General features: G+C 49.3%; 1 protein-coding gene across 6 annotated transcripts in view; it reads left to right on the top strand.

Moving 5' to 3' along the window:
* Nucleotides 1-22237, top strand: part of CACNB4 (calcium voltage-gated channel auxiliary subunit beta 4) — a 75656-nt gene that overhangs the window by 19747 nt on the left and 33672 nt on the right. The window contains exon 1 of one of the 6 annotated variants that reach the window (XM_032693056.1): nt 9006-9091. The exons of the other annotated variants lie outside the window; for them this stretch is intronic. Within the exon in view, the coding sequence (XP_032548947.1) occupies nt 9047-9091 (45 nt within the window). The 5' untranslated portion in view covers nt 9006-9046. Of the gene's footprint in view, nt 1-9005; nt 9092-22237 lie in introns of those variants that run through there. 6 annotated transcript variants of the gene reach the window in all.

Here is a 22237-nt window from a genome sequence, read left to right as displayed (position 1 = left end):
GTCAACAGAAGTGACTTCAGAGTCTCCCAGCACCAGCTGGCTTTGGAAAACCATCCTAAACCCACAGCTTTCCAGGAGCCAAACCTCTGCCTGTGCAAGCCATGCTGGATTTTAGGGAAAGCTCCTGGTACATCCACTCCACCTGCACATCTATTTCCATTTTTATTCTATTGAGGAGAATTTTTCGGAGTCTTTATCCCTATTTTTATTCTGCTGAACCAAGAGGTGGCAGCAATATTCCCTCCTAAGGCATGTGCTGTGTTTTACACTCCTGTGAGGTTTAATGGCAACAATGAGGGTTCAAGTCTTTTCATTTCTAGGCTGAGCTGGAATAAACCCAATTTTCCAGTATTGCACCAACGTGTCTGAAAATAATGCTGATGAAGTGTCAGGTGTAGACCAAAAAAAGGTTGGGTTTCCTTTGGCTGCACAAAGGAATAAATACCATAATTGAGTAAGGTCTAATCTCTTATTCTGCCCATCACAGCAGCTATTTTGGGAGAGAAAAATGCAGTGGAAAACATGTATAGAATAATGTGTCAACTTTAGGTCTCTTCCTAAACCTGCTCCTGCCACGGGATTAAGGCTGAAAGCAAAGATTTAACTACATCCCTTCAAATTCTGCTAAGCAGAACTAGACCAGTCGTAATATTCAAATTAATATCCAGCCTTTTTTAAGGGTGACTTTCCAAGTTCATCGTTGATTTTTTTTAACAGAGCCTGGAATTTTTCTACATTTCGGATAAATTTCTCCTCCTATAAATTTTCGAGTTTTATCACCTTTTAATTCCCTGCTCCCTCATCTGGACATGGAATTAAATTCTGAGAACATGAGGTTCAGATCTGCTTCTCTCTGGCTCCTCATGAATATAGGCAGGGAGGGCAGAGCTGCCATTAGTTATTATTCTCCACACTTCCCATTAGAATATTCTGTTTTCTGCTTGTAACTCTCTCAAACTGAGCTGTTCAAGCTGAATTTTTCCATTAATGATTTTAATGCCCACTCAAAATGTGATGGACACTTTTTTTGGGGGGGGGGAGGGACACCATGGAAAATATTAGACCCTAAATATTGATCCCTCTGCATTTGTTCCTGCTTTTTGTTTCCTGTCTCGTAGGCAGTTTTAGATGTAGGACAGAACTCTCCTCTCAGCAGTCTATTTAGGGTTGGGGTTTTTTTAAGGAGTCTCTGTAAGGATGTTGTCAAAGGCTGGAATAAACTAATCATTCTGTTCTTTTTTAATGCCTGACTGCAGGGTTTGGGAGATTAGGGAAAATACGTGTCTGGAACTGCAGAGGGAAAATATGGGTGTTTTTAAGTGTTCAGAGCGTCAGGAATTACCTGATTTAATCGAGTTTCCAGGGCTTGGAGTAACCTGGAGAATGGTAGGTGATCCTTAGGGTGGAATTAGATGAGCTTTAAGGTCCTTCCAACCCATTCTGGGATTCTGGGATTCTGTGAACTCCACGAATTACATCCCAACATCCCCTGCACTGGGGCATCACGTCAGACTGGGAATTTCAAAGCTTTACTGGCGAGTTCAAACATCTCTGCCTAAAAGCCGGGTCACAGAATCCATTCCCTGCTCTTTTAGAAGCTCCTCCTGGGTCAAACCCCTTTTCCACACGGGGTTTGTGGGAGCTGTAGCAGGGATTTGGGCTGTGCTGCTGCAGGGCTGTTGGCAGCAATGGGGTTTCTCTCTGGTGAGCAGAAGGCAGAAGGTGTTGTCAGTCAGATTTGTGAGAGGTGTCTCACAGCACTGCTGGAACGAGGAGTGTTTGAGGTGTGAGTGAATGAGGTGAGAACTGCAGGTGTTGGTCACCCTGCACAGAGCTCAGGTGCCTCAGTTCATCCCAGATTCCCACCAGTGTCCAGGGATCCCTAACTCTTATCCTGCCCCAAGCACTGGATGTGCTGGTGCAGATCCCACCTGGACTGTGGAAGAAGAAGGGGGATTTTTTGGCATCTTGGTGTCTGTTTGGAGCTGAACCACCTCACACCAAGTGGCCAGACCCGCAGTCCTCCTCCTGGAAATGCTCCCCTTGGTTTCCTTCAAGAATTGCCAGTGGAAGGGAAGGAACCTCTCAAATGGAGACCCAGCAGAAACAGAAACAGGGCTTTTCCCTGTTCCTGGGGAGTCCCACAAAGATGATGATCAGCCATCATTTCCAGCATTTTTACCCAGACTGTGTGTCCTGCTCCTGGATGGGGAGAACATCACACAGTTCCATCAGGTACATAAGGAAGGGTCTCCCAGAGACTCCACAGGCAAGAACTCAACTTCCTTAAGTCTGCAGAGCTAAATCTGTGACTCTTTGTTCTTCTCCACGCAGTTCCCAAGGAATTCTGACTAAGTATTTAAAGCAAACAGGTTCCATGAGTGGTTCCTCATCCACTGATCTGTTTTTTCTGGATCAGTGTCTCCCCTTGGACGCGTGTCATGGAATTCTACTGAGCTGAATTGAGGGCTTTCCTCCAGTCCCTCACCATGGAATTCCAAGGGCTGTGCTGCAGTGTGTGATAATTGGATTATAAAGCAGAAGGAACTGCAATAAAATCAAGCTAATCAAGCTTAAAATCAAGCTTACAATCCCTGTAAAATCCCGTGGAGAAGCAGCAAACTAGAGATAAGTTTGAGCTGTGTTTGCCTTGTTTTATTTATTTATTTCTTCCTTTAACCTCTGGAGAAGAACAGCAAATCCTTCTTAGCACTGGGACTTCAAAGCTCTTTGTCTGACTCCTTTTCAGACACCCTTTGTCTGAGTCTGTTACCATAAATACAAAATAAAAGTTGTAGCTTTACTGGTTTAGTTAAAGAAAAAAAAAATCTCCAGGAGATCTTGTGCTTTACAGCAGCTGGAATTTCATTTTAACTCCCAGGGTTGCCTCTGTCCAGCTCCAACTGCTCACTCAAAACTTTATTTTCTCTGAAGAGCTGTTGCTTGATAGTCATAATTTATCAAAAATATATTCCAAGCAACCTTCTTATGAGTGTTTGTTGACCAAAATGCAAATATTTGGATGCATTGGGGAAATTTGCACTGACCAGGAGCTTTCTGGGCTGTGCCTTCCGTGAGACTGCAAAATCCTTCTGCTCATTGCTGTGTAGTGGTTGGATGGGATGTAGCTGATATATTCCCAGGACACTTCCAGTGCTCCTTCCCTGTTACAGATTCCCTGCAGCTTTGCTGTTCTCAGCCCCCGGAGGGGGATTGTTGCCCTTGGGGGTGTGTTTCAGTCCTGCTGGGGCTTTCCCACTCCTTGGGTAAAGCAGCAGCAGCTTCCCATAAACTCTGTCATCGGCTCTTAGCGATGCTTTCCCATCATCCCAACGGTTTCAGCCCGAAGTGTTGTGCAGAAACACTAAGCATCAGCACTTCTGGCAGCTCAGGAGATTGATTAACATCCAGAAGGAAAGCAGAGGAGCTTAAAATAAGAAATAAAACAAGCCCTTAATCCTTTGGCCCACACGGTCCTTGGCATGGAAGATAAAGATGTGTGTCTTCTCTAAAAACAGAACCAGCCCATCTCCCTTCCAGCCAAGAAATACGACACAGTGCCAGCCACAAATCCACTCTGGCTTCTCAGGGTGGCACCTGGAGTGGGATCTGGGAGCTTCCCAGCGGCCTGGTGGGCACTGGGGTCTCCGTGCTCAGCGTGGGGATATCCCCACGACCTCACACGTAGGTCCTTCATCCCAAGCTCCACGTCTTTCCGAGGGATCCCCGTGTTCACACAGGGCTGGAGCTCTGGGCCGTGACTTGGAACATTTTGTAGGTAATTTGGGATTTGCTTCGCTCAATCCTGTGCACCAGTGGAAGCCACAGTTGGAGTTGGCTGGAGCTGTTAAAACCTCAGAGCACATTCATTACCTGCAGAGAATCTGCTCTTCCCTACCAAGAGCCCTCTGGAAGGCCGTGGTTATGGTTCCAATTCCCTGCAGCTCAGCTTCCTCCAAATCCCCGGGAAAGAGGCGTTTCACAAGCAGTTAAATATAGAGGATACCTACAAATGTAGCCCAGTTACCTCTCGTTGTAGGTGCTTTAAAGCAAGAGGAAGTGCCACTGAAGTCTTCACACTCGCTGTAATTATAGCAGCCTTTATGTAACAGAGTCAGAGAACTGTGCTTTGGAATAGGTGGCACCTCACTTCCTCCAGAACTTTCAAATTAGGCCCTGCCAGGCTAATTTATTACTTGAAATGCAAAGAATTAAAAGCACGGCATCCAGCAGTCTGTTGGAATAAAAGCTTTAAATCCACAGAGCTTTCCATGCCAGGACATATCCCAAACAGAATCCTCTGTGCCACGACATATCCCAAAGAGCAGAATCCTTCCTTCACAATCTTTTGAAGCAGAAATCCATCCTGATTCCCATGGTGGCTTTGAGGACTGGCCAGTACCACAAATGCCATCCCGTTTTCTTTGCTTGGTCAGATGTTGGAAAACAGGGATCTCAGGAGGTTCTCCTGCCCCCACCTCCACCCCGAGGCAGAGCTGCTGCCACTGAACCAGATTCTCACCTAATCTGTGTTATAAAACAGAGGAGGAGGGAGAGAGGGAAAGAAATGGCTTTGGAGGGAGAAGGGGTAAGGAATTATGGATTCCCAGAACATGCTGAGTTGGAAGGGACCCACAGAGATCATCAAGTCCAAGGCTTGGCCCTGCACAGGCCCATCCCCATGTGCCTGAGAGCAATTGGGCTGTGCCAGATAACTTAGGAGAGTGAGGCACTGGCCTCCTTCCAAGGGATGGGAGCAGGTTGTGCCTGCGGCGGATTGCCGGGGAATGCTGACGGGCCTTTTCCCTGATGTTAATGGAACAGGTCCTTGGGCTGCTTTGCTGACTGCAACCAGAGCAGCATTCCAGGGGGGACAGAAATCTGCTTCCACGGGCCCCAGGATCCCGGCCAGGGAAGATGAAACCCAAAGTTTATGTTCCATACGAGGGATGCTGATGGAGAGGGCGGGTTTGGAGTCCTCTGGAAGGAGTGGATTCACATCCAAATGTGCCATTAACGTAAGCACTAATGCTTTTGGTTAACGTGCCCTTGTGTTCTGTGGGAATTCTGCCTCATTGCTCCCGAGGACTGTCACAAACCCGGGACCAGGACCTCACGTGAGAGCAGGGAGAGGCCCTAAAGGACTTCCCTGCGTTGGGGTTTTGTTGTTCCGGGGTCGATATTCCCGTCCATCCTTCTCGAGGCATTAGACCTGCAGTGCTGCTGCTCTGCTGGACTCCCAGGGAGCTCCTGCTGGTGAGATCCCAGGTGGCAGTGGGATTTGTTGGAGTAGAGAGGAGAGAGAACTTGCTGACTTACATTGCTGTTGGCGCAGTGCGGTGCTGGGGCGTTCCCTGACTTGGCAATCTGGTGCCATTTATTCCAAGAGCACTTTGCTGTGTTTATGCAAATAGTTCATTGCTACATGTCCTGAAAGAACCCCACAAGTGCTGTCATTTGATTGAGGAATCATCAGCTCAGGCTTGAAATAAAATTTCCCGTGGTTCTGTGTTCGTGCCATGGGGGAAAAAAAACCAAACCCAAACCAGTATTCTCACATTTGGGTAGCTCAGAAATGGCTAAAGAATTGATACTGTGGGATAGATGGATGCACATCTCAAGGAGGTTTCCTTTGTACTCGAGAAAAGGTGGGTTCTAATAAAGAAAAAGAAGGGTGTGAATATTTCTAGTGGCATTTTCTGGAATCAGATTCCATTTGCTGTACTGACCCAGGGTATTGGAGGGAGTGGCTGAGCTTCCTTTACAGTGAGGCAGCTGATTTTACAGAATATTCTGGGTTGGAAGGGACCCACAGGGATCATCGAGTCTGACTCTTAAGTGAACGGCCCCTACAGGGATCAGAGAAAAAAATGTATAATGCAGCAACTGAAACCATGCAAAAAATTACATTTTTTTTAAAGGGTTAGACCTTGCAAAGCCTCAGTTCAGCTGATTTCCCTATTGGACGTTTCTTGGATAAATCACCTCATTAAAAATGGCCTTTGATTTAGAGTTCCCCCATATACAGGGATTTGTACTTGGGCATTTTAGACACATGGCTGGGAAAAAAAATTAGAAATACAGGAACTCTTGTATTTTTTTTTTTTTTTGGCTCTGTTGATAATTTTTTCCAGCTCAGACCATGAAAACAAGTCTCTCATGTTCACACACACACAAGCTGATGGGTTTGGATGCTCGTTCCTTTAGTGTCAGCCAAGTGCAGAGCAAAGCTGACAGGTACCAGAGTCTTTCTCTGTGGCCTGAGGCAGTGGAATCCCCTGTTTAATAATATCAGATCATCCGGATTCTCTTTAGGAAACAGGCCAGGGGTGATTTTGATCTCTCCAAACCTCACTTAATGCGTGACCCTCATCTTCTGTTGCAGTGGTTTTTTTTTTTCGTTCGTTTGAGCCGCTCCTTGGGGAGCTCAGCTCCAAAAGATGGAGCTTTTAAGTGTCTTCCTGTTGTACCCTTTCCATTTTACTGAGCCATTCTAGAAGTTGAAACCAAAGAGATTTGACTTTTCAGAATCCCACAGAGATGGCCACCCGTAAATCCAGTGTAAAGTCCCTGTGCCTTGCACAGGGGAATAGGGGTGGCTTGTCACTGAAATAAATTTGGAGCTATTTTCCTTACCCTGTTTATCCATCTTCCCCTCTTCAAACCTTCCTTGCTCCCTGCTTCCGAGCCCCATCCATCCCCCTGTTCCTTCAGTATATTTATTATATTTATATTACTTTTCAGACAACTTACAAGGGCTGGATGTGTCCCTCTCTCACCTCGGTGCGTGACCTCCTCTTGGATAAATTAACTCATAATATTCAAAACAGCCTTTGATTCAGAATTCCTCTGTAGACAGGGATTTGTATTTAAGATTTTAGAAACACGGCTGGGGGAAAAACTGAGAAATACAGGAGCTCTTGCAACTGTTTTTTGTTCTCTGTTGATAATTTTCTCCAGCTTTGACCATGGAAATGGGTGTTCAATGTGGAAGTTTGGGCTGACTCAGGTTTGCTCTGTCAGTTCAGGTCTATCCCACGTCCTCTCCCTTGTGCTGGGAACAGGGTGTTGTCCCAGGAGGGCAGGATTTGAGGATGCTGGAAGGGATTCAGACCCCCCCCAACCCCAACTGAACAGCCCCATCAGTGTATGTTAGGCACCCGAGTTAAATTCTTGAAGTAGGTTGTGCAGTTTTCCCTTATGTTTAGATCTTTCCCGAGTACAATCCCAATTTAATGAGCTGTGTGTATTTTTATAGCATCTTTTAAGAGCCTTTCAAGTTGAGTCATTAAATATGTATTTTTAATAACATCTGTGTCTTAAAAGCACAATGTGAAATGTAAGGACTGGAAATCAAATAGTGATTCCCCTGACTTCTGACTTAAATTATTTCATTACAAACCCATGTGAAGTTCAGACACTTTTTGTTCTTGTGATTTCAAAGCATTTTTTTAAAATTTTGAGTTGACAAATGATTCTGATCATTGATTGTTTAAATCTGTAACATCACAGATCTTCGAGGTGGGGAGGGAACCTGCTTTGTAGCACAAGATGTAAAAATTAACTCTTGCATAGGGAGTTTAATGAACATTTTAAAGACCATCTTAGAGCTGAGATCCTCCTCCTTCAGAAGAAGTACTAACTTGGGAATAATACCTAGCATAACTTCGGGGAACCTTTGATGAAATTTGTAAGAAACTGTGAATATGGTAAGAATAACACCTTTGGCTTTACTTCAGATTTTTTTTTGACACTTCCCAAAGGATTAGTGGGAACTCTGCAGAACTAAATGAAGCTTTTGGAAGGAAAAGAAGATGAAGCAAATGGAAAAGGCAAATAGGAAGCATTTGTGAACACAGCAGTGTTGGATCAGATTGCACTGAAGATGAGATTTAAAGTAATTGTTTTAATAAGGATAGGAAGTAAATTGTAAATTAGTCTCATCATTATTTTTTAATTATCTATTTACTTTTTATTCACGTAGTGTTACACCAGAAGCTTCAGTCTTAAAGCTCCAGCAGGAACCAGTTTAGAGATTTTGTCTCTTAATTGAGTTGTAAATAAGTTTCAGACTTCTGTTCTTTTAATTTTTGGTGTTCAGGGTTTGGTTTGCTCATCTTCTTTTAATTCTTGGTGTTTAATCTTAGTGCCTTAGTGTTTAATTCTTGTTTCCAGACATGTTGTGTGGGGAGTTCTCCTCAGAAACAAACTGCTGTTCTCTGGGATCTTGAGGAAGCGAGGCTGTATTTTATTGTAAATAAATCACTGAGTATTTAGGGTTGGAAGGGGCCTCTGGAGATCATTTAGTCCAACCAGGGTCACCTGGAGCAGGTGACACAGGGACGTGTCCAGGTGGGTTTGAGATGTCTCCGGATTAGGGAGACTCCACATCCTCCCTGGGCAGCTGTTCCAGGGCTCTGCCACCCTCTGTGGAAAGAAGTTCTTCCTCGCGTTGAAGTGAAACTTGCGTTTTAATTTACGGCCACTGCTCCTCGTCCTGTCCCTGGGCACCCCCAGAGTCTGGCACCATCCTCTTGGCACCACCTGCTTCTGAGGTACTTATATCCATTAATGAGATCCCCTCTGTCTTCTCTAGACTAAGCAGATGCTGTTTTATTACAAATCAAATCTATTTGACTGTAAACCAGATATATTTTATTGCAAATAAACACCAAATCGCCGCCGTTGTTCGCGCCCCCCCCCTCCGAGGGCACCGGCGGCCGCCGCCATCCCCGCCGGGAGGCGCCGGGAGGCGGCGCCCGCGGGCAGCGCCGCTCGCGGCCGGCGCGTCTCAGCCAATGGCGCGGCGGCAGCGGCGCGGCCCAGCCAATGGCGCGGCGGCGGCGGCGCGGTCCAGCCAATGGGGGGCGGCGGCGCGGGGCGGGCGGGAAGGCGCGGGGCGGGCGGGGGGGCCCGGCGGGAGGCGGCGCCGCCGCAGCGCTGTGAGGGCAGCGCTGTGAGGGCAGCCCGGCCCCGCCGCCTCGCCGCGCTCCGCCGCCGCGCTCCCCCGGCCCCTCCGGCCCCGCTCCGCCCGCCGCGCTCCTCCATGTACGACAACTTGTACCTGCATGGGTTTGAGGACTCGGAGGCGGTGAGTGCCGGGGCGGGGGGCGCGCACGGGGACCCCCGCGGGCTGGGTGCGTGTGGCGGGGGTGAGGCGCTGTGGGGTGACACTGCGCTGCCCCGGAGGTACCGGGACGGGCTGGTGTGGTTCCCTAGGGAATGATGACCCCTCACCGAACGGGTCTGTGGCAGCGCAGCCCCCCCGGTGCCGTGTCAGACGCCCCGAACAGGATCGTTCCCCGCGGGGGTCCGGGCGGGTGTCCGTGTCCCACTGGGATCGCCGCGGCCATGGACACGCCGGGCCATATTAAACAGGCGTCTGTTACATAAGGCGTTGTGGCCAGCTCGTAAAACACACAGATAACAACAAAAAATATCGGGTACGTCAGTGCAGACGCACGGGGGGGATGATGTGGTGTCCCCAGGAGAGCCGGCGGGTCCCGTGTCCCTTTGGATGGGGATTTTTTTCCCCGCCTGTGTCGGTGCAGGTGTGGAAGTGCAGCCCGTCTACGTGTTGCCTCACGTAGCGGCAACTTGTTTTAGCATCCCTTTATTTCAGGGGGAGAGGAGCGACAGCGCTGAAATGAACGCAATGCACCATGTCGAGAGAAAAACCTGTGCCTCCGAATCCCTCAGAACTGTGTGCCTGGAATATTTCAGAACTGTGTTTCTTAGCATTCCAGAATGGTTTGGGTTGGAAGGGACCTTAAAACCCATCTCGTTCCGTGGGCAGGGACACCTTCCACCAGCCCAGGCTGCTCCCTGCCCTGTCCAGCCTGGCCTTGGGCACTCCCAGGGATGGGGAAAATTCTTGGGGTCAATGTAGGAGTTCCTGCCCTTTTGGCACGTGGTGTTAATTTGTGCTTTGTGTTTTCTCTCGCTGCCGCTGCTCCCAAGCTGCCATGCCAAGTGCATATGAGTGTGTTGGTTCCTTTAGAGATGTGTTTTGGGATCCAACTGGATGTTTCTGTAAACCAGGCGAAGCGTGAATTCTTGGGAGCTGTTCTCAATCCTGAATGTGTCTGGTGCTGGTATAATGTCTTTCAGCAGAGTACAAATGTGTTCTTAAGAAGGCAGTTTAAAAGTGCAGTGGTAGGGCTAAGAAAAAGGAGTTGCTGGATAGGGGTTGGTGTGGAAGAAACGTGTTACCTGTTAAAGTTCATTAGAGAACGCTGATACACGTGTAGTGGGATTTAAAGGTGCTTCTGAGGTGCTCAATTCCACGTATTCACAGAATCCCAGGGGATTGGAAGGGACCTCTGGAGATCACCCAGTCCAACCCTCCTCAAGGCAGGGTGACCTGGAGCAGGTGACACAGGAACCCCAGGTGGGTTTGGGATGTCTCTGGAGAGGGAGACTCCACACCTTCCCTGGGCAGCTGTTCCAGAGCTCTGCCACCCTCGTGGAATGAAGTTCTTCTTCAGGCTGAGGTGGAACTTCCTGTGTTTTAGTTTAAATTTCACGAAAGCCCCGCTGAGCTCTTCCAAGAGCATTATTTGGGGAAAGCAGTTTTAATGGCAGCAGAGACTGACCTGCACACAAACATCTGCGTTAGGATTTGTGCTGGTGGGATGGTGGAATAGGAGAGAGGAACCAGGTCTTTGGCTGTCCACCTGGAGGGGTGGGGATGAAGGAGTCATTTCCAGGTCCCCTAATATTCTCCTCGGTGGTTCATGATAATGCTGTTTACAGCCTGGGTAATTTTACTCATTAATTGAGAATGTTTTTGGATAAACCTATTTCCCAGAATCACGGGGACGTGTGTGAAAATTTCATTCTCATAAACAAACAAAAAAAAAACCCACCCAAACCCTAAAAGCAATCTGGATCTCGTAGTCACACGGAGAAACCAGAGGCCATAAACCCCAAAGGCTCGGGCACAAAGCAGTTAAAATTCCCCGAGCGTTTGTTTGCTTTATCCTCCCGCCCCACTTAAACCGTTGTCCCTTGTTATTTTGGTTCCTGACTCAAGGATCGGGAATGCCTGCTGGGACAGTCTCCCGGCGGACAGGTAGGGGATGGCTCCCACGGGGGTGACTCTCCAGCCGCGGAGAGGAGCCGCCGCGGTGGAATTAATTCAGCGCAAAACAAATCGGGGGAGAATTGTGGTTCCCTGCGGGCACGAGCAGATAACTGCGAGCGTGCAGAGATGAAAGGAAAGGCCTCCCTATTGTTCTGCTCTAGGACCTGGAAGGCTTATCCCGGCTGTTGTGCAGCTGGAGGAGCCCGAGCTTGGATCCTGTGCGTGCTCTTTCCTCCCCTGGAGCGCCGGGAGCCGTGATGGGAGGGCTCGTGCTAATTGCGGTGCTTCCAGCACGGAATAAACCTCGGCCACATGAGTCATTAGTGCAGGAGCTCTGCCTAAAGTGGGCATTTGCCCTCACGGAGCCCAGCCAGCCCGTGCAGCGTTTTAACTGGCATTCAAGAGGGAGAAGTCACTTCTGGAAAAGGGGCTGTCAAATTGATCCCTCGTTTCTCCTGGTAGATAATACGCAGATGAACTGCCCAGAGAACACCAGCAGAAGCGTGCAGGTGGGATTTTCCTGTTAAAAGCAGCAGCGCTTTTTACGTTTAAAACCTCCCATTTTTGACCAGTGAACAGACCTCTCAGTGATTTTTGTCCTAGCAGCTGTTACTGTAGCGTGTTTGTGTGTGTGTGCATGGATATAAACCGTGCAAAAATACAGTCTTTATTGCCTACCTATAAAGCAGCGAGTGTGTGCATGGCATCACAGCCCATCACCAGCTGTGATGATTAATGTGGAGTAAGATGATGCACTGGTTACTGTGAGGCTTTTTGGAGGAGGAAAATTGCACTGTTGAAGCTGAGAAAAGCTGCCAGTGGCTGGAGTACAAAAAGTAGTTCCCACGTTTAGGAAAAGAGGTGCAGGGATATGGGAGCAAACAACTTGTGCAGGCACGAGTGTCCTTGTCAGGAGCACAGGAAGGCAGATGGAACTGTGTGACCACAGGGAGAAACATCTTCCCAGGGGAGATATTTTGCCTCTCTGTTGCCCTGCCCTGTGATTTTGGGGGCTGTTTGTAGTGCTTTGGGTAGTTCTGACAGGGTCACCCCTTTGGGAATTAAAGCTGCTTTGCCATGTAGGGAAGTATTTCCTGTTCTTGGTAAGGAGAGAATAGGACATAGAGCCCCGTTAGCACAGGGGATTAAGACAGTGAGGTCCACTGGGAAAGCAAATAATGCAATATTTTGTTTTATTTTCACAGTGGTGAACTCACTGTTTTGTGTCTGAGGTGGGGAGGGATCTCAGTGCTGGTCCACAGGCCAATCCAGAGTTTCCCAGTGCTCTTTGGTTTCAGGAAAGACTCCACATTTGTCAGAGTAAAACTTCAGTGACACCTTCCCATAAGAAATCCCTTTTTTTCCTGTGAAATTCCATTTCAGCAGCGTTTCATTAAAAAATTACCTCCAGGAGCTGGCAACAAGCAGAGCCCTTCCCAGCCCCTGGAAATGATGGGAATGACACCTGCCTGTTGGTCAGTGTGTTTTACACCTGCAGAACAGGCCCCTTTTAGGTTGTTTGCTCGTTTTTATCCCCTGAGAGCCACAGCTGAGCACGCAGAACATCCTCCCTCACCTCCCAGGGGTGAGTTTAGGGCCTGTCAGCACGGGAGGGGCTTTATCTGGGCTCTTGGAAGGGGCTTTATCTGGGCTCTTGGAAGGGTTATCTGGCGGGTGGGAGCAGCTGCCTGTGGACAGGGAAGTTCAGCTGGGTTCTGTGAGGAGCAGGGAGGGGCTGCCATGGGATTAGGGAGGGCAGGGAAGCAGGGAAGGTGCCAGGGGAGGGAGGGTGCTGTGCAGTGTCAGTGCTCTGGCAGAGCTGGTGACAGCTCCTCGTGCCTGCCTGCTTGGCAATGCCAGGGCAGCCTCTTCCTCCTCGGGTCCAGGGCATCTGGGATGGAATTTCGTTTGTGCCTTCACCTTCCCCCTGGTTTTGTTCATATTTAGATCCTGACTGGATTTCCATGCGGTCTCTGATCCCTAAAAGGAGATGGGAAGGTGGCTTTGCTCGCCCTGTGCATCCCTGTTGTAGTAATTTCTTTAGTAACTGCTTTTCCCTGTCTGCTTTTTGTCCAGTCTCCTTCTCCCGAGCCATCTTCCTTTCTAGGCTCCTTTCAGCCGTTTGACCTGCATGTAACCCTGCCTGCCTTCCCTGGGGCAATTCCCATCCCTGCACTCCCTCCTGCTGCTCCTTCCCCTTCACAGGGAAGCAGGACTTGTCTGTCCTGCTGTGCCAGCCAGGGTGGTGTCCTGCAGTCAGAGGTACTGTGCAAGTTCAGCCTCTGTCACCAGGAGTCAGATGAACACTTTTGGTGGGGTTCATGCCCACAAAAATATTTTAGACCCTGAAAGTGCTTTGGTGTTTGTGGGAGCCGAACACCAGTGAGACTGACCCTGGTAGCTGATGTTCAGTCTGACACAAGAAGGGCCGTGGGCAGGACTGGGTGTGCTGCTACATTCTGGGGTTTGTCTCCAGTTATTCCATAAAATCCTTGAGAGATTGCTGAGGATTTTTAGGAAAGAGGCCATGGGAATAGTGGGAAAACACATTTCACTGAGCACACGGATGGTCAGTGTTTTGAGGACACTGTACTCCCCTGCCTTCCTCCTGCTTGGTGACATTACTCCTCTCATCACTCACTGCTACTGCTGCCAGTGCACACTTTTCCCATGGCAGCTGAGACAGGAAGATCTCCACGTGCTGCTCAAGCAGAAAAACGTGATTATAGAAAAACAAGCCTTGGTAGGGAAGTTCATACTCAAATATTGGTTGGATTTCTGTCTGGTGCCTCTCTGGTGGCTAAAGGAGAAGGAAAGGTGGGCTTTGCTTGCCCTCTTCATCCTCTCAGTTGTTGTAGGTCGAGTAACAAATAATCAAAATGTGTATTTAAAAACGTTTTCCATCTTGTGCCTTTAGTCAGATAAAAGCTGGGACTTTCATGGGGTTGGGAGGGTTTCAGTGGTTATTGGGTGCATCAGGTCCCTGCTGAGGTGTTCAAGCTGAAGACTGAAGGTTGACAGTCGAGGTCTGAAGGTCACCTCACGTGGCTTGATGGATTTGGCAGGCTGGGACACCTTCCACCAGCCCAGGTTGCTCCAAGCCCCATCCAACCTGGCCTTGGACGCTTCCAGGGATCCAGGGGCAGCCACAGCTTCTCTGGGCAACCTGTGCCAGGACCTCCCACCCTCCCAGCCTGGAACTGGATGTGTAAAACTGGGAGAAGAGTGTTTGCAGTGTTGTTGGAGGCACCCAGCTTGTCTCCCAGGATACCTGTTCTTTGTTTCTCTATTTCAGTTAGTTCAGTTTTCTAATGTTTAATCCAAAAAGGATGAGGAATGTCAGCACCCAGTCACGCAGGATCGCTGGCCTAACCACTTATCTCCTTGCTGTTTGTTTGTGGAGGATTTTTAGTTTCAGATGTGTGCTGAAGTCTGCCTCGACTGGGAAAATAATCAATATTTTTTGGTAGGAAGGGATTATCCTCTGCCTGTTGTGTCTTGTCGGGGAGGTTTGGCTGTTCCACGGGCAGAGTGTGTGTGTGTTTGTGACAGTTTCAAACCTGTTTGCATTTCCATTAGTCCTTAATAGGCTGCCTTGACTAATGAATCATCAGCTGCCTGACATTTGTCTTGTGCAGAAAGAGCTGCCTGACAGGTTGGACAGGTGGCTTCTTCGGGGTGTTTTTGCTCACGTTTTCCCACTAAAATTTCTAAAATCCTAGTAGTACACCATTAACTGTCCTTGCCATGTTTTGTGCTCATGTGAAAATGGTTTTCTGATCTGACTCAGATCTTATTTGTTAAATGTAACATGATTTGATAGCCTAGCAGTCAAATAAAACTTTCAGTACGAATCATAAATCACTTTTATAAATTGCTGCTTGCTGTTTCCATAGAGGTGCTTTTTGATACCAAAAATACACTGAAATAAAAAAAAAAGAAAGAGAGAAAAGCTTCAAGAGACAAAATGTGGAATAGGTGACTGTGTTTGCAATTCCAGCTGCAGGTCAGAGCTCACCTGCTGGGGTGGTGTGTTCATGGGAAGGACGGAGGTGTGGGATTCACTATGGCTTTATCCTGCTTTGGATCCCTCCTGGGGAATCCTGACGGACTGTGGAGTGCAGCCAAAACCACAAGGCCCTCCCCCAGCTGTGCTGCTCCTGGGCTGCACATTGCTCCCAAAACTGCCCATGAGCAGCTCTCCCTGGGCTCAAGGGCACTGGAGGGGGGAATGTGGCCCTTGGTGCCGAAGGAGCACATCAGAGGAATAATAAATAACAGGGGGAGAAGCTTAACCTAGGATTTGTTGCTGTCATGGCTTGCTGCCCTATCTCCCTAAAACACGTCCTGCTTGGGAGCTCCTGAGCTGTTGGATGTTCTCCCTTCGAGGGTGCATTTCTAGAGATAGTAGAGCCTGGCTTTAAAAATCAGCAGAAATGCAGATTGCGTTACAAACAGGCCAAGGCTGACAACTGTTCCTGGTCATTTGGAATCCGGTAATTAATTCCAAGATGTCACTTGGCTGGCTGAGTGCTCAGTTCCGTGGGGATCGCAGGTGGTGTCAAGATCTTCTTGCAAACTCTCCTTGTATTTTTCCACAGTGCTTTGTCGCTGATTTTCATGCCAGAAGTGAACTGGTTTCCGTTCTTGTTTTGCCGTGTCCCAGCACACGTCCCCGTCCAGGTGCTCCGTGTGCAGCCCAGTTAGGAAGTGAACAGCCTGGCAGCAGGCACAGGCTTTTCCAGGCGTGTTCCCTCTTTCAGGAGAGGTTCCATTGCTGGTGGGCACATCCCGGTTCTCTCCACTCGTGACACCTCTCAGGTCATGGAGCTGTGCAGGCCGAGTGAGTTCCCTGCCTGCCAGTCCGTGTGGAGCTGTTTGGGAGCGTGGCTGAGGGGCAATCAAAGGAAGCAAAGGTTGGTCTGGAGCTCCCTTGCTCCATCCAGGCTTCCTGGTTCGTTCATGGAGCGCTGGTTTTGTGTGACTGGGCATCCAAAGGGATTTCTCCTTTGGGAAAAACACACGAGAGAGCAGCTCTTGGAAAAGGAGGGGTGGATGGGTCAGAGGAGAGAGCCAAGCACGGGCAGCCAGGGGAGTTCAGTGTGTCCCAATAACTCTGGGCCTCCTCTTCCTCACTTTTGCCTCTTCCCTTCCTCTGAGGCTCTGTGGTACCTTGGCTGGTTCCCCACAAATTCCCTGCTGGGTTTGTGTTTGTAGGTGCACACTCATGTGTAAACACATGTACGTATTTAGGGGATTGGGCTCAGGAGGGCCCCTCCAGCCTCAGCCATTCCCTGACTCCATGAGGACTTCCAGAGCACAAAGGGAGGCACTGGGGGGGGGTTCTGTGTCTTGTGCCCACCTACCTTTGTCTGCCCCACTGCTCAGGCAAACTGGATTTTTGAGCTGGAGGGTTCCCCAGATCCCCAGAGCCAGCCAAGCTTTTCCAGCAGCACGGAGAGCTGGAGGCAGCCAGTGGAGCCTGACTGTGTGCATCCACAATGCAGGATGTAAATCTGCCTTTTCTGTTTCTCTCTAAGGGCTTGTCAGGAAGGGTTTGAAGTGTCTTGAGGAAAGGACTCTGAAGGAGCAGTGGGGCTTCAGGCTCTGCTCTGCCCCTCAGGAGAGTTTTCATTTTCACAAGGACACAGAAAAGCAGGAAAACCCCTCAGGAGAGGGGGACAAGGGGCTGCTCTTCTGTTTTGTTTTGTTTTGTTTTCCTAAACAGTCACAGAGTACCAAGGCTGTATAAGTTCCAGAAATGGAGCTATTTGGTTGTGCAGCTTCCTCAGCCTGGCAGTGCCTTGATTTATTACAGCAACATGGGAGAAATCATGAGGAAAAAATACTCCCTCTCATCTTGCTGAGTCCTGAAATGGTGAAGAGTGTGTTTGAATGAGCTGCTAACACTTCATATAAAACTTCACAAGCCTTTCTATTTTGAGAGAATTCTGCTTATACCCAATATATTTTCTCTGTGAGTCCTCCCAGGCTCTTTTTTTTTCCGTGCTGGGACATTTCTCTGCAAATCAGCTCTGGTGCTGCTCAGCTCCTCTGTGCTTTCTGCTCCCTCCCGTGGGCTGTGTGTCCTTGGGACAATCACAGGGATTGCATTCTCAGAAATGTCCTGTTTCCTTGGAAAATGGGTTGCTGTAGAAGCTGTGCTGGGTGCTGGTGGTGTGTGTGAGGCTGGAGGGTTTATTTTTTAGCAGCCATGTCCTTTATGGCCAGAAACAAGCCCTTTGCACCTCTTCCCCTCATGGGATGAGCTACAGGGTGGCCAGGGCATCCTCCCCATTCCCTCTTCCTGCTCAACCTGGAAACCTCTGGCCTATTAGTTCAAACTTTATCACACCCTTTCATCTCTTACAATAAGAATAAAATCATGTTTCTGGTGGTTACCCCTTATGCTGCTGCTTCACAAAGCTCTCCTTTCCGTGCAGGATTTCCTGACAATATTCATAAGCCCCATTCCCGCCACGATTGCTGTATTCCCTGAAAACTGTGTCCCCCTCTTGCCTGGGAAAATGACGTGTCCTGACAAACCACCAGTGAATCTCTGCTCAGATAGAGAGGTCGTGAGGTACCCAGATAAAATTCCACAGTCCAGAACAATTAGTGGTGATCTCCTCAGGTCATCACAGAACAAGCCCCAGCATCCCTCTTGGGCAGGGATGTCTCAGTAATGCCCAGTCCAGGGAAAATCCCACCAAGGAAAAACACCCGGAGCCCGTAACTCATCCTGCCCCACCAAGGCAGCCCTTGCTGTTGGCTCCAGCTGGATCCATGGAAGTTTAATCCTTTAAAAGCAACATTAACTCCCTGATACACGCTTGCATCGAAGTGTCTGAACAGGAAAAGTGGGCAGAATTGCTTCAGAACAGATCAGTTTTCAGAGCTTCTGACAAGGTGTGAGGAGCAGCTTTGTGGTGCTTGTTTGAGTTAAAATGTTCTCAAGATGGTTTTTTTTTTTTGCGGCCCAGAAACCAGGAATGTTGGAACTTTGCACTTGTTATCGACCTCTTATTAGAAAATGAAGGGGATATTGACAGATGGAAAACCAGGCAAATTAATTGTACTTTGCCTCCCTACATTTCCCCGTGCTAATTACAGCTGTCTGGGAGTTTTCCCTCGCTGCCCCGAGGAGCAGGGTGGTAGTAAGTTGGGAGTACATTGCTCCTGTGTCACACCCTGCAGTGGGTTCCTTCCAGGAAGGCAGGCAGCAATATTTCCCCTTAACAGATCAGCTCTGTGCTGTGTAAACATCCAGGGTGAGTGGGAGTCTGGGAGGAAAGGAGCCACAGCAGGAGTATTTCCTGTAAAATCCATGCAGTGGTGGTGGATACGTGGAAGTTGTTCTGCTGAGTGGAACTAAGAAGTTCACTTGGGCCTTGAAACTTGTCACTGGGCATCATGTTAGTGCTGATGCTGTTTGTTTTATTAGAATATTTAAGGACCTTGTTAAATTTTTAGCTGCACTGCTCTGTTCTGAGTAGAGCACATATGAATGTTGCCTTTTTGTTGGCTTAGAATCGAATTTCCTGGAATCACAGGATGGTTTGGGTTGGAAGGTGCCTTAAAGCCCATCCAGTGCCCCCCCCTGCTGTGGGCAGGGACACCTCCCACTATCCCAGGTTGCTCCAAACCCCGTCCAGCCTGGCCTTGGACACTTCCAGGGATGGGATATCCACAGCTTCTCTGGGAACCTCTCCAGTGCTTGGATATAACACCCAAACCCATCATATTCCCATAGACTTGTTGTCTGCAGGAGGAAGCTTCAGTTGGTGTGATTTCTTATTCATGTTCTCTCTGTGCGAGTGGTACCTGCTGAGGGGGAAGATTCAAAGCGTTGTAACTTTGCACAGATATTTTGTGCCTTCCTTCATAAGCAAGAATTTAATTTATAAAATATGTATGAGACCTATTTGGCGTCAGAACTGGATGTTTTACATTCCTCAACAACAACAACTGGATATTCATGAGGCTCAGCTGCCTTTCTTCCTGATGGTCTGATCTCTTGCAATCCTGGTTGTATCCTCAGAGTAACAACCACAGGGATGTAAATAAATACAGACACCGCAGTGTTGTTTAGCTGAAAGCTGAGGAGTGGAGGGGTCTGAGGCATCACAGCTTTCCAGGCTGCTTTTGCTGACCATTTTCTGGCCAAAACAGAAATTACATATGCCCTTAAACCTGAAATTTGGGGCCAGAGCTGAACTGAGGGATAAAACCAACCCTAGTTTTCAGTGGAGCAGGATTGATGTATTTCAATGAAGTGCAGCCCAAAAGTCCTGATTCCTGCTCTTTTCTTTCAGCTGTTAAATAATTCCTCCCTTTCCCTCTTCACCCAACTGCAGTTGCTGCATTACTTGCAAAAAAAAAAAAAAAAAAGAAGGAAAAAAAAGCTACTTCCCAGCAGCTGGAAGCTTAACCAGCATTTCAGGAAGGAAATCAGCAAAGTGGTGTCCCAAGTGGCTGCTGCCTGGCTGGGAACGTGCTGCAGTCTCTGGAGAGGGGAGAGATTCGGGGTTCTTTGTGTTCATTGGATTTTGCTCCTTTCTCTTCGAGTCCTGCTCTGCTCTGCTCTGAACTGCTGCTGCCACAGGGCCTGGCTGGGGGTGCTGCCAGGAGGAGCAGGAACAGCCAGACCCTGCTCTTGTCCCTCAGCAGGGCCGGGGTGTCCCTGCTGGCACATCCCAGGGAGGCTGAGCTGCACACGGGTCACTGCCCGCCCAGGAGGAGCAGGAGCAGCACATTTCTCCTCTCCTTTATTCGGTCTCTGTCGCTGATTTGGTGATTTGTGTGTCAGCAGCGTGGCTTGCGCAGCTCATCCCGCATTTTGGGATGGACATGAGCCACAGGATTGAGTAGGGAAGGAAGGGGCTGTGTCAGGGGAACTGCTGCTCAGGAGCGATACAGGCACAAATGTTAGGAAGAGCCGGCTTGGATCCTGGCTCTGTGTGGGGCCACTGTGCTCCCGCTGCACTTCCCTGCTGGAAAAGATGTGCAGAGGGGTAGGAACTGAAATGGGATACAGGAATCACAGAATGGCCTGGGTTGGAAGGGAAATTAAGGATCATCCAGCCTCACCCCCTGCCATGGGCAGGGACATCTTCCACCAGCCCAGGTTGCTCCAGGCCCCGTCCAACCTGGCCTTGGGCACTTCCAGGGATCCAGGGGCAGCCACAATTTCTCTGGGCAGCCTTCCTGGAGAGGAGATCCATGCAGTGTCCCTGCAAGGAGAGGGGAGACTCTGGGAGTTTGTGCTTTTCCCTCTGCTCCGCATTGCTGACAGAGCTGGGGAAAAACCCTTCTTTAGGGATGGAAAATGAGTTTGGGAACCCTGTGTGGGTTCCCAAACCTCCCCTCCTCTGTACGTACATCAAAGTACAGCCTGTGCTGGGCACGGAGCAGGTGCCTGTCCCCTCCCTGGCTCTGTCCAAGGGAGAACTGGGGTGTCCGTGGCCTCTGCCCCCCCTCAGTCGGTGCTGGCTCATCCCTTGGCTCAGGACTGGCCGTGCTCCCGGGGCATCAGCAGCTCTGCGGGATGAGGAGGTTGCCGGAGCGTGGCGAGGCCTCCTCCTCCCCTCACTCCTCCTCCTCTGTCTGCCTGCCGTGTCCGCAGCATTCCCGAGGCTGCCGAGCCGGGAGAGGGATGCCGGGCACAGGGGGGAGTGCTGGTGTGCTGTGGCGGCCGAGCCCTCGCGGGAGGGAGGCACGGAACGGGAGCCGGAGGGATTGGATCTTCCGGCGGGATCTGTGCCGTGGGAAGTGGGATTGGCAGAGCAGCCACTGCGGCTGAACGCAGACCCGATCCCACAGGAGCCGTCAACACCGGCGCTTCCAGGGAGGGGGCTCCTGGCGTGGGAAACGCTCTGCAAACACACGGCGAGCAGGGAAGAAACAGTTAACGCTGAAATGCACTGAGAGAAGGAGAGTTTAATCCAGACCTTCCTTCCTGCGGCAGCTCGGGGCACCGGGTTGGAGGGAATCGTTCCAGAGCACGGGGATCTCCTGGGGATGTGTCCAGGAGTGCCAGGGATGCACTGACACTTATATAACCTGGGCATATGTTCCTCCCAAACCTCTTCTACGACAGGAGGTGAACATGAGTGGTGTTCCTGTGCATTTGGATCGTGTTATTGCCGCACTGGAACGTTCTGTTGGAGGAGCTGCAGTGTAAGGGGAGGGTCTGTCTGTCCTGCACGAGCAGTTTGTCTGCTCTAGAACTGAGTCCTGGGGGTTTTGCTCTCTTTGGCCCAGGGCAGAAAGGGAATTTGGGAAGTTCTTGAAGTTCAGCTGCCTGGCTTTTGATTTCCATCCTTCCCCTCGTCCTTCTTTTTCTTTTGGAAGTGCAAGGAATGGTTTTGCACGTGACCCCAGTGGGACACTTTCCTACCGGGGGGTAACATCAGCATCAGGGTGGTTGGGAGGAGCCACCAACTGCATTTTGGGACTTGAGTTCCTCACGTGTGACTTCCAGATTCTGGCTGCTCAGCTTGGAATGTTTTCCTTCTTCCTGCTGGATGTGTTTCTGTACCTTTGACCAGGCTCTGCCTTCACTCATCACACCCCTCCCCTGCCTTTTTGGTTGTGTTTCAGGGCAGATTTGTAGGGCACCAGCAGAACCTCTGGCAGCAGTGACATTTTCTTTGGAACCTCTTCTGCAACATCCCAAAATAATGGCAAAGCTTTAGACCAGAATAAGGGTTTTAAATCTCGTCAAGCTTTTGACAGATTCCACTCCTGACAAGGCATTTTTTTTCCCCCCTTCTTTCAGCAAAGAACAATCTCCAGGTGCTTAAAGTTGTCCTGTTTGCTGCTGTAGATTTGTGGTTACTGGTGCATGGGATGGAGAGGGAGCTTTTTGCACAGAATGAGACCATCAGGGTCCCTCTCAGTTATTGTTTGTGCCAAATCCAAGGGGCTGTGAGTGTGGCAGCGATCCCTGAGGGATTTTTTTCTTGATTGCAATGCTTGCTGGATGCTAGTAAGAAGGAATATTAAACTGTTGTTTCTCCTAAGACATTTAATTAAGAATCCATTTTGGAGGCTGTTATTAAAAAGGAAGAATCCCGTCTTTGAATTTCTAATATTTAACTCTCTAAATTACCGTCACTCATGGAATCCCAGAATGGTTTGGGTTGCAAG

Source organism: Chiroxiphia lanceolata, chromosome 7 (genome assembly GCF_009829145.1).
Source record: "Chiroxiphia lanceolata isolate bChiLan1 chromosome 7, bChiLan1.pri, whole genome shotgun sequence".
Lineage (NCBI taxonomy): Eukaryota > Metazoa > Chordata > Aves > Passeriformes > Pipridae > Chiroxiphia > Chiroxiphia lanceolata.
Note: the sequence above shows the minus strand (reverse complement) of the source record. Positions and strands in the feature narration are given on the sequence as shown.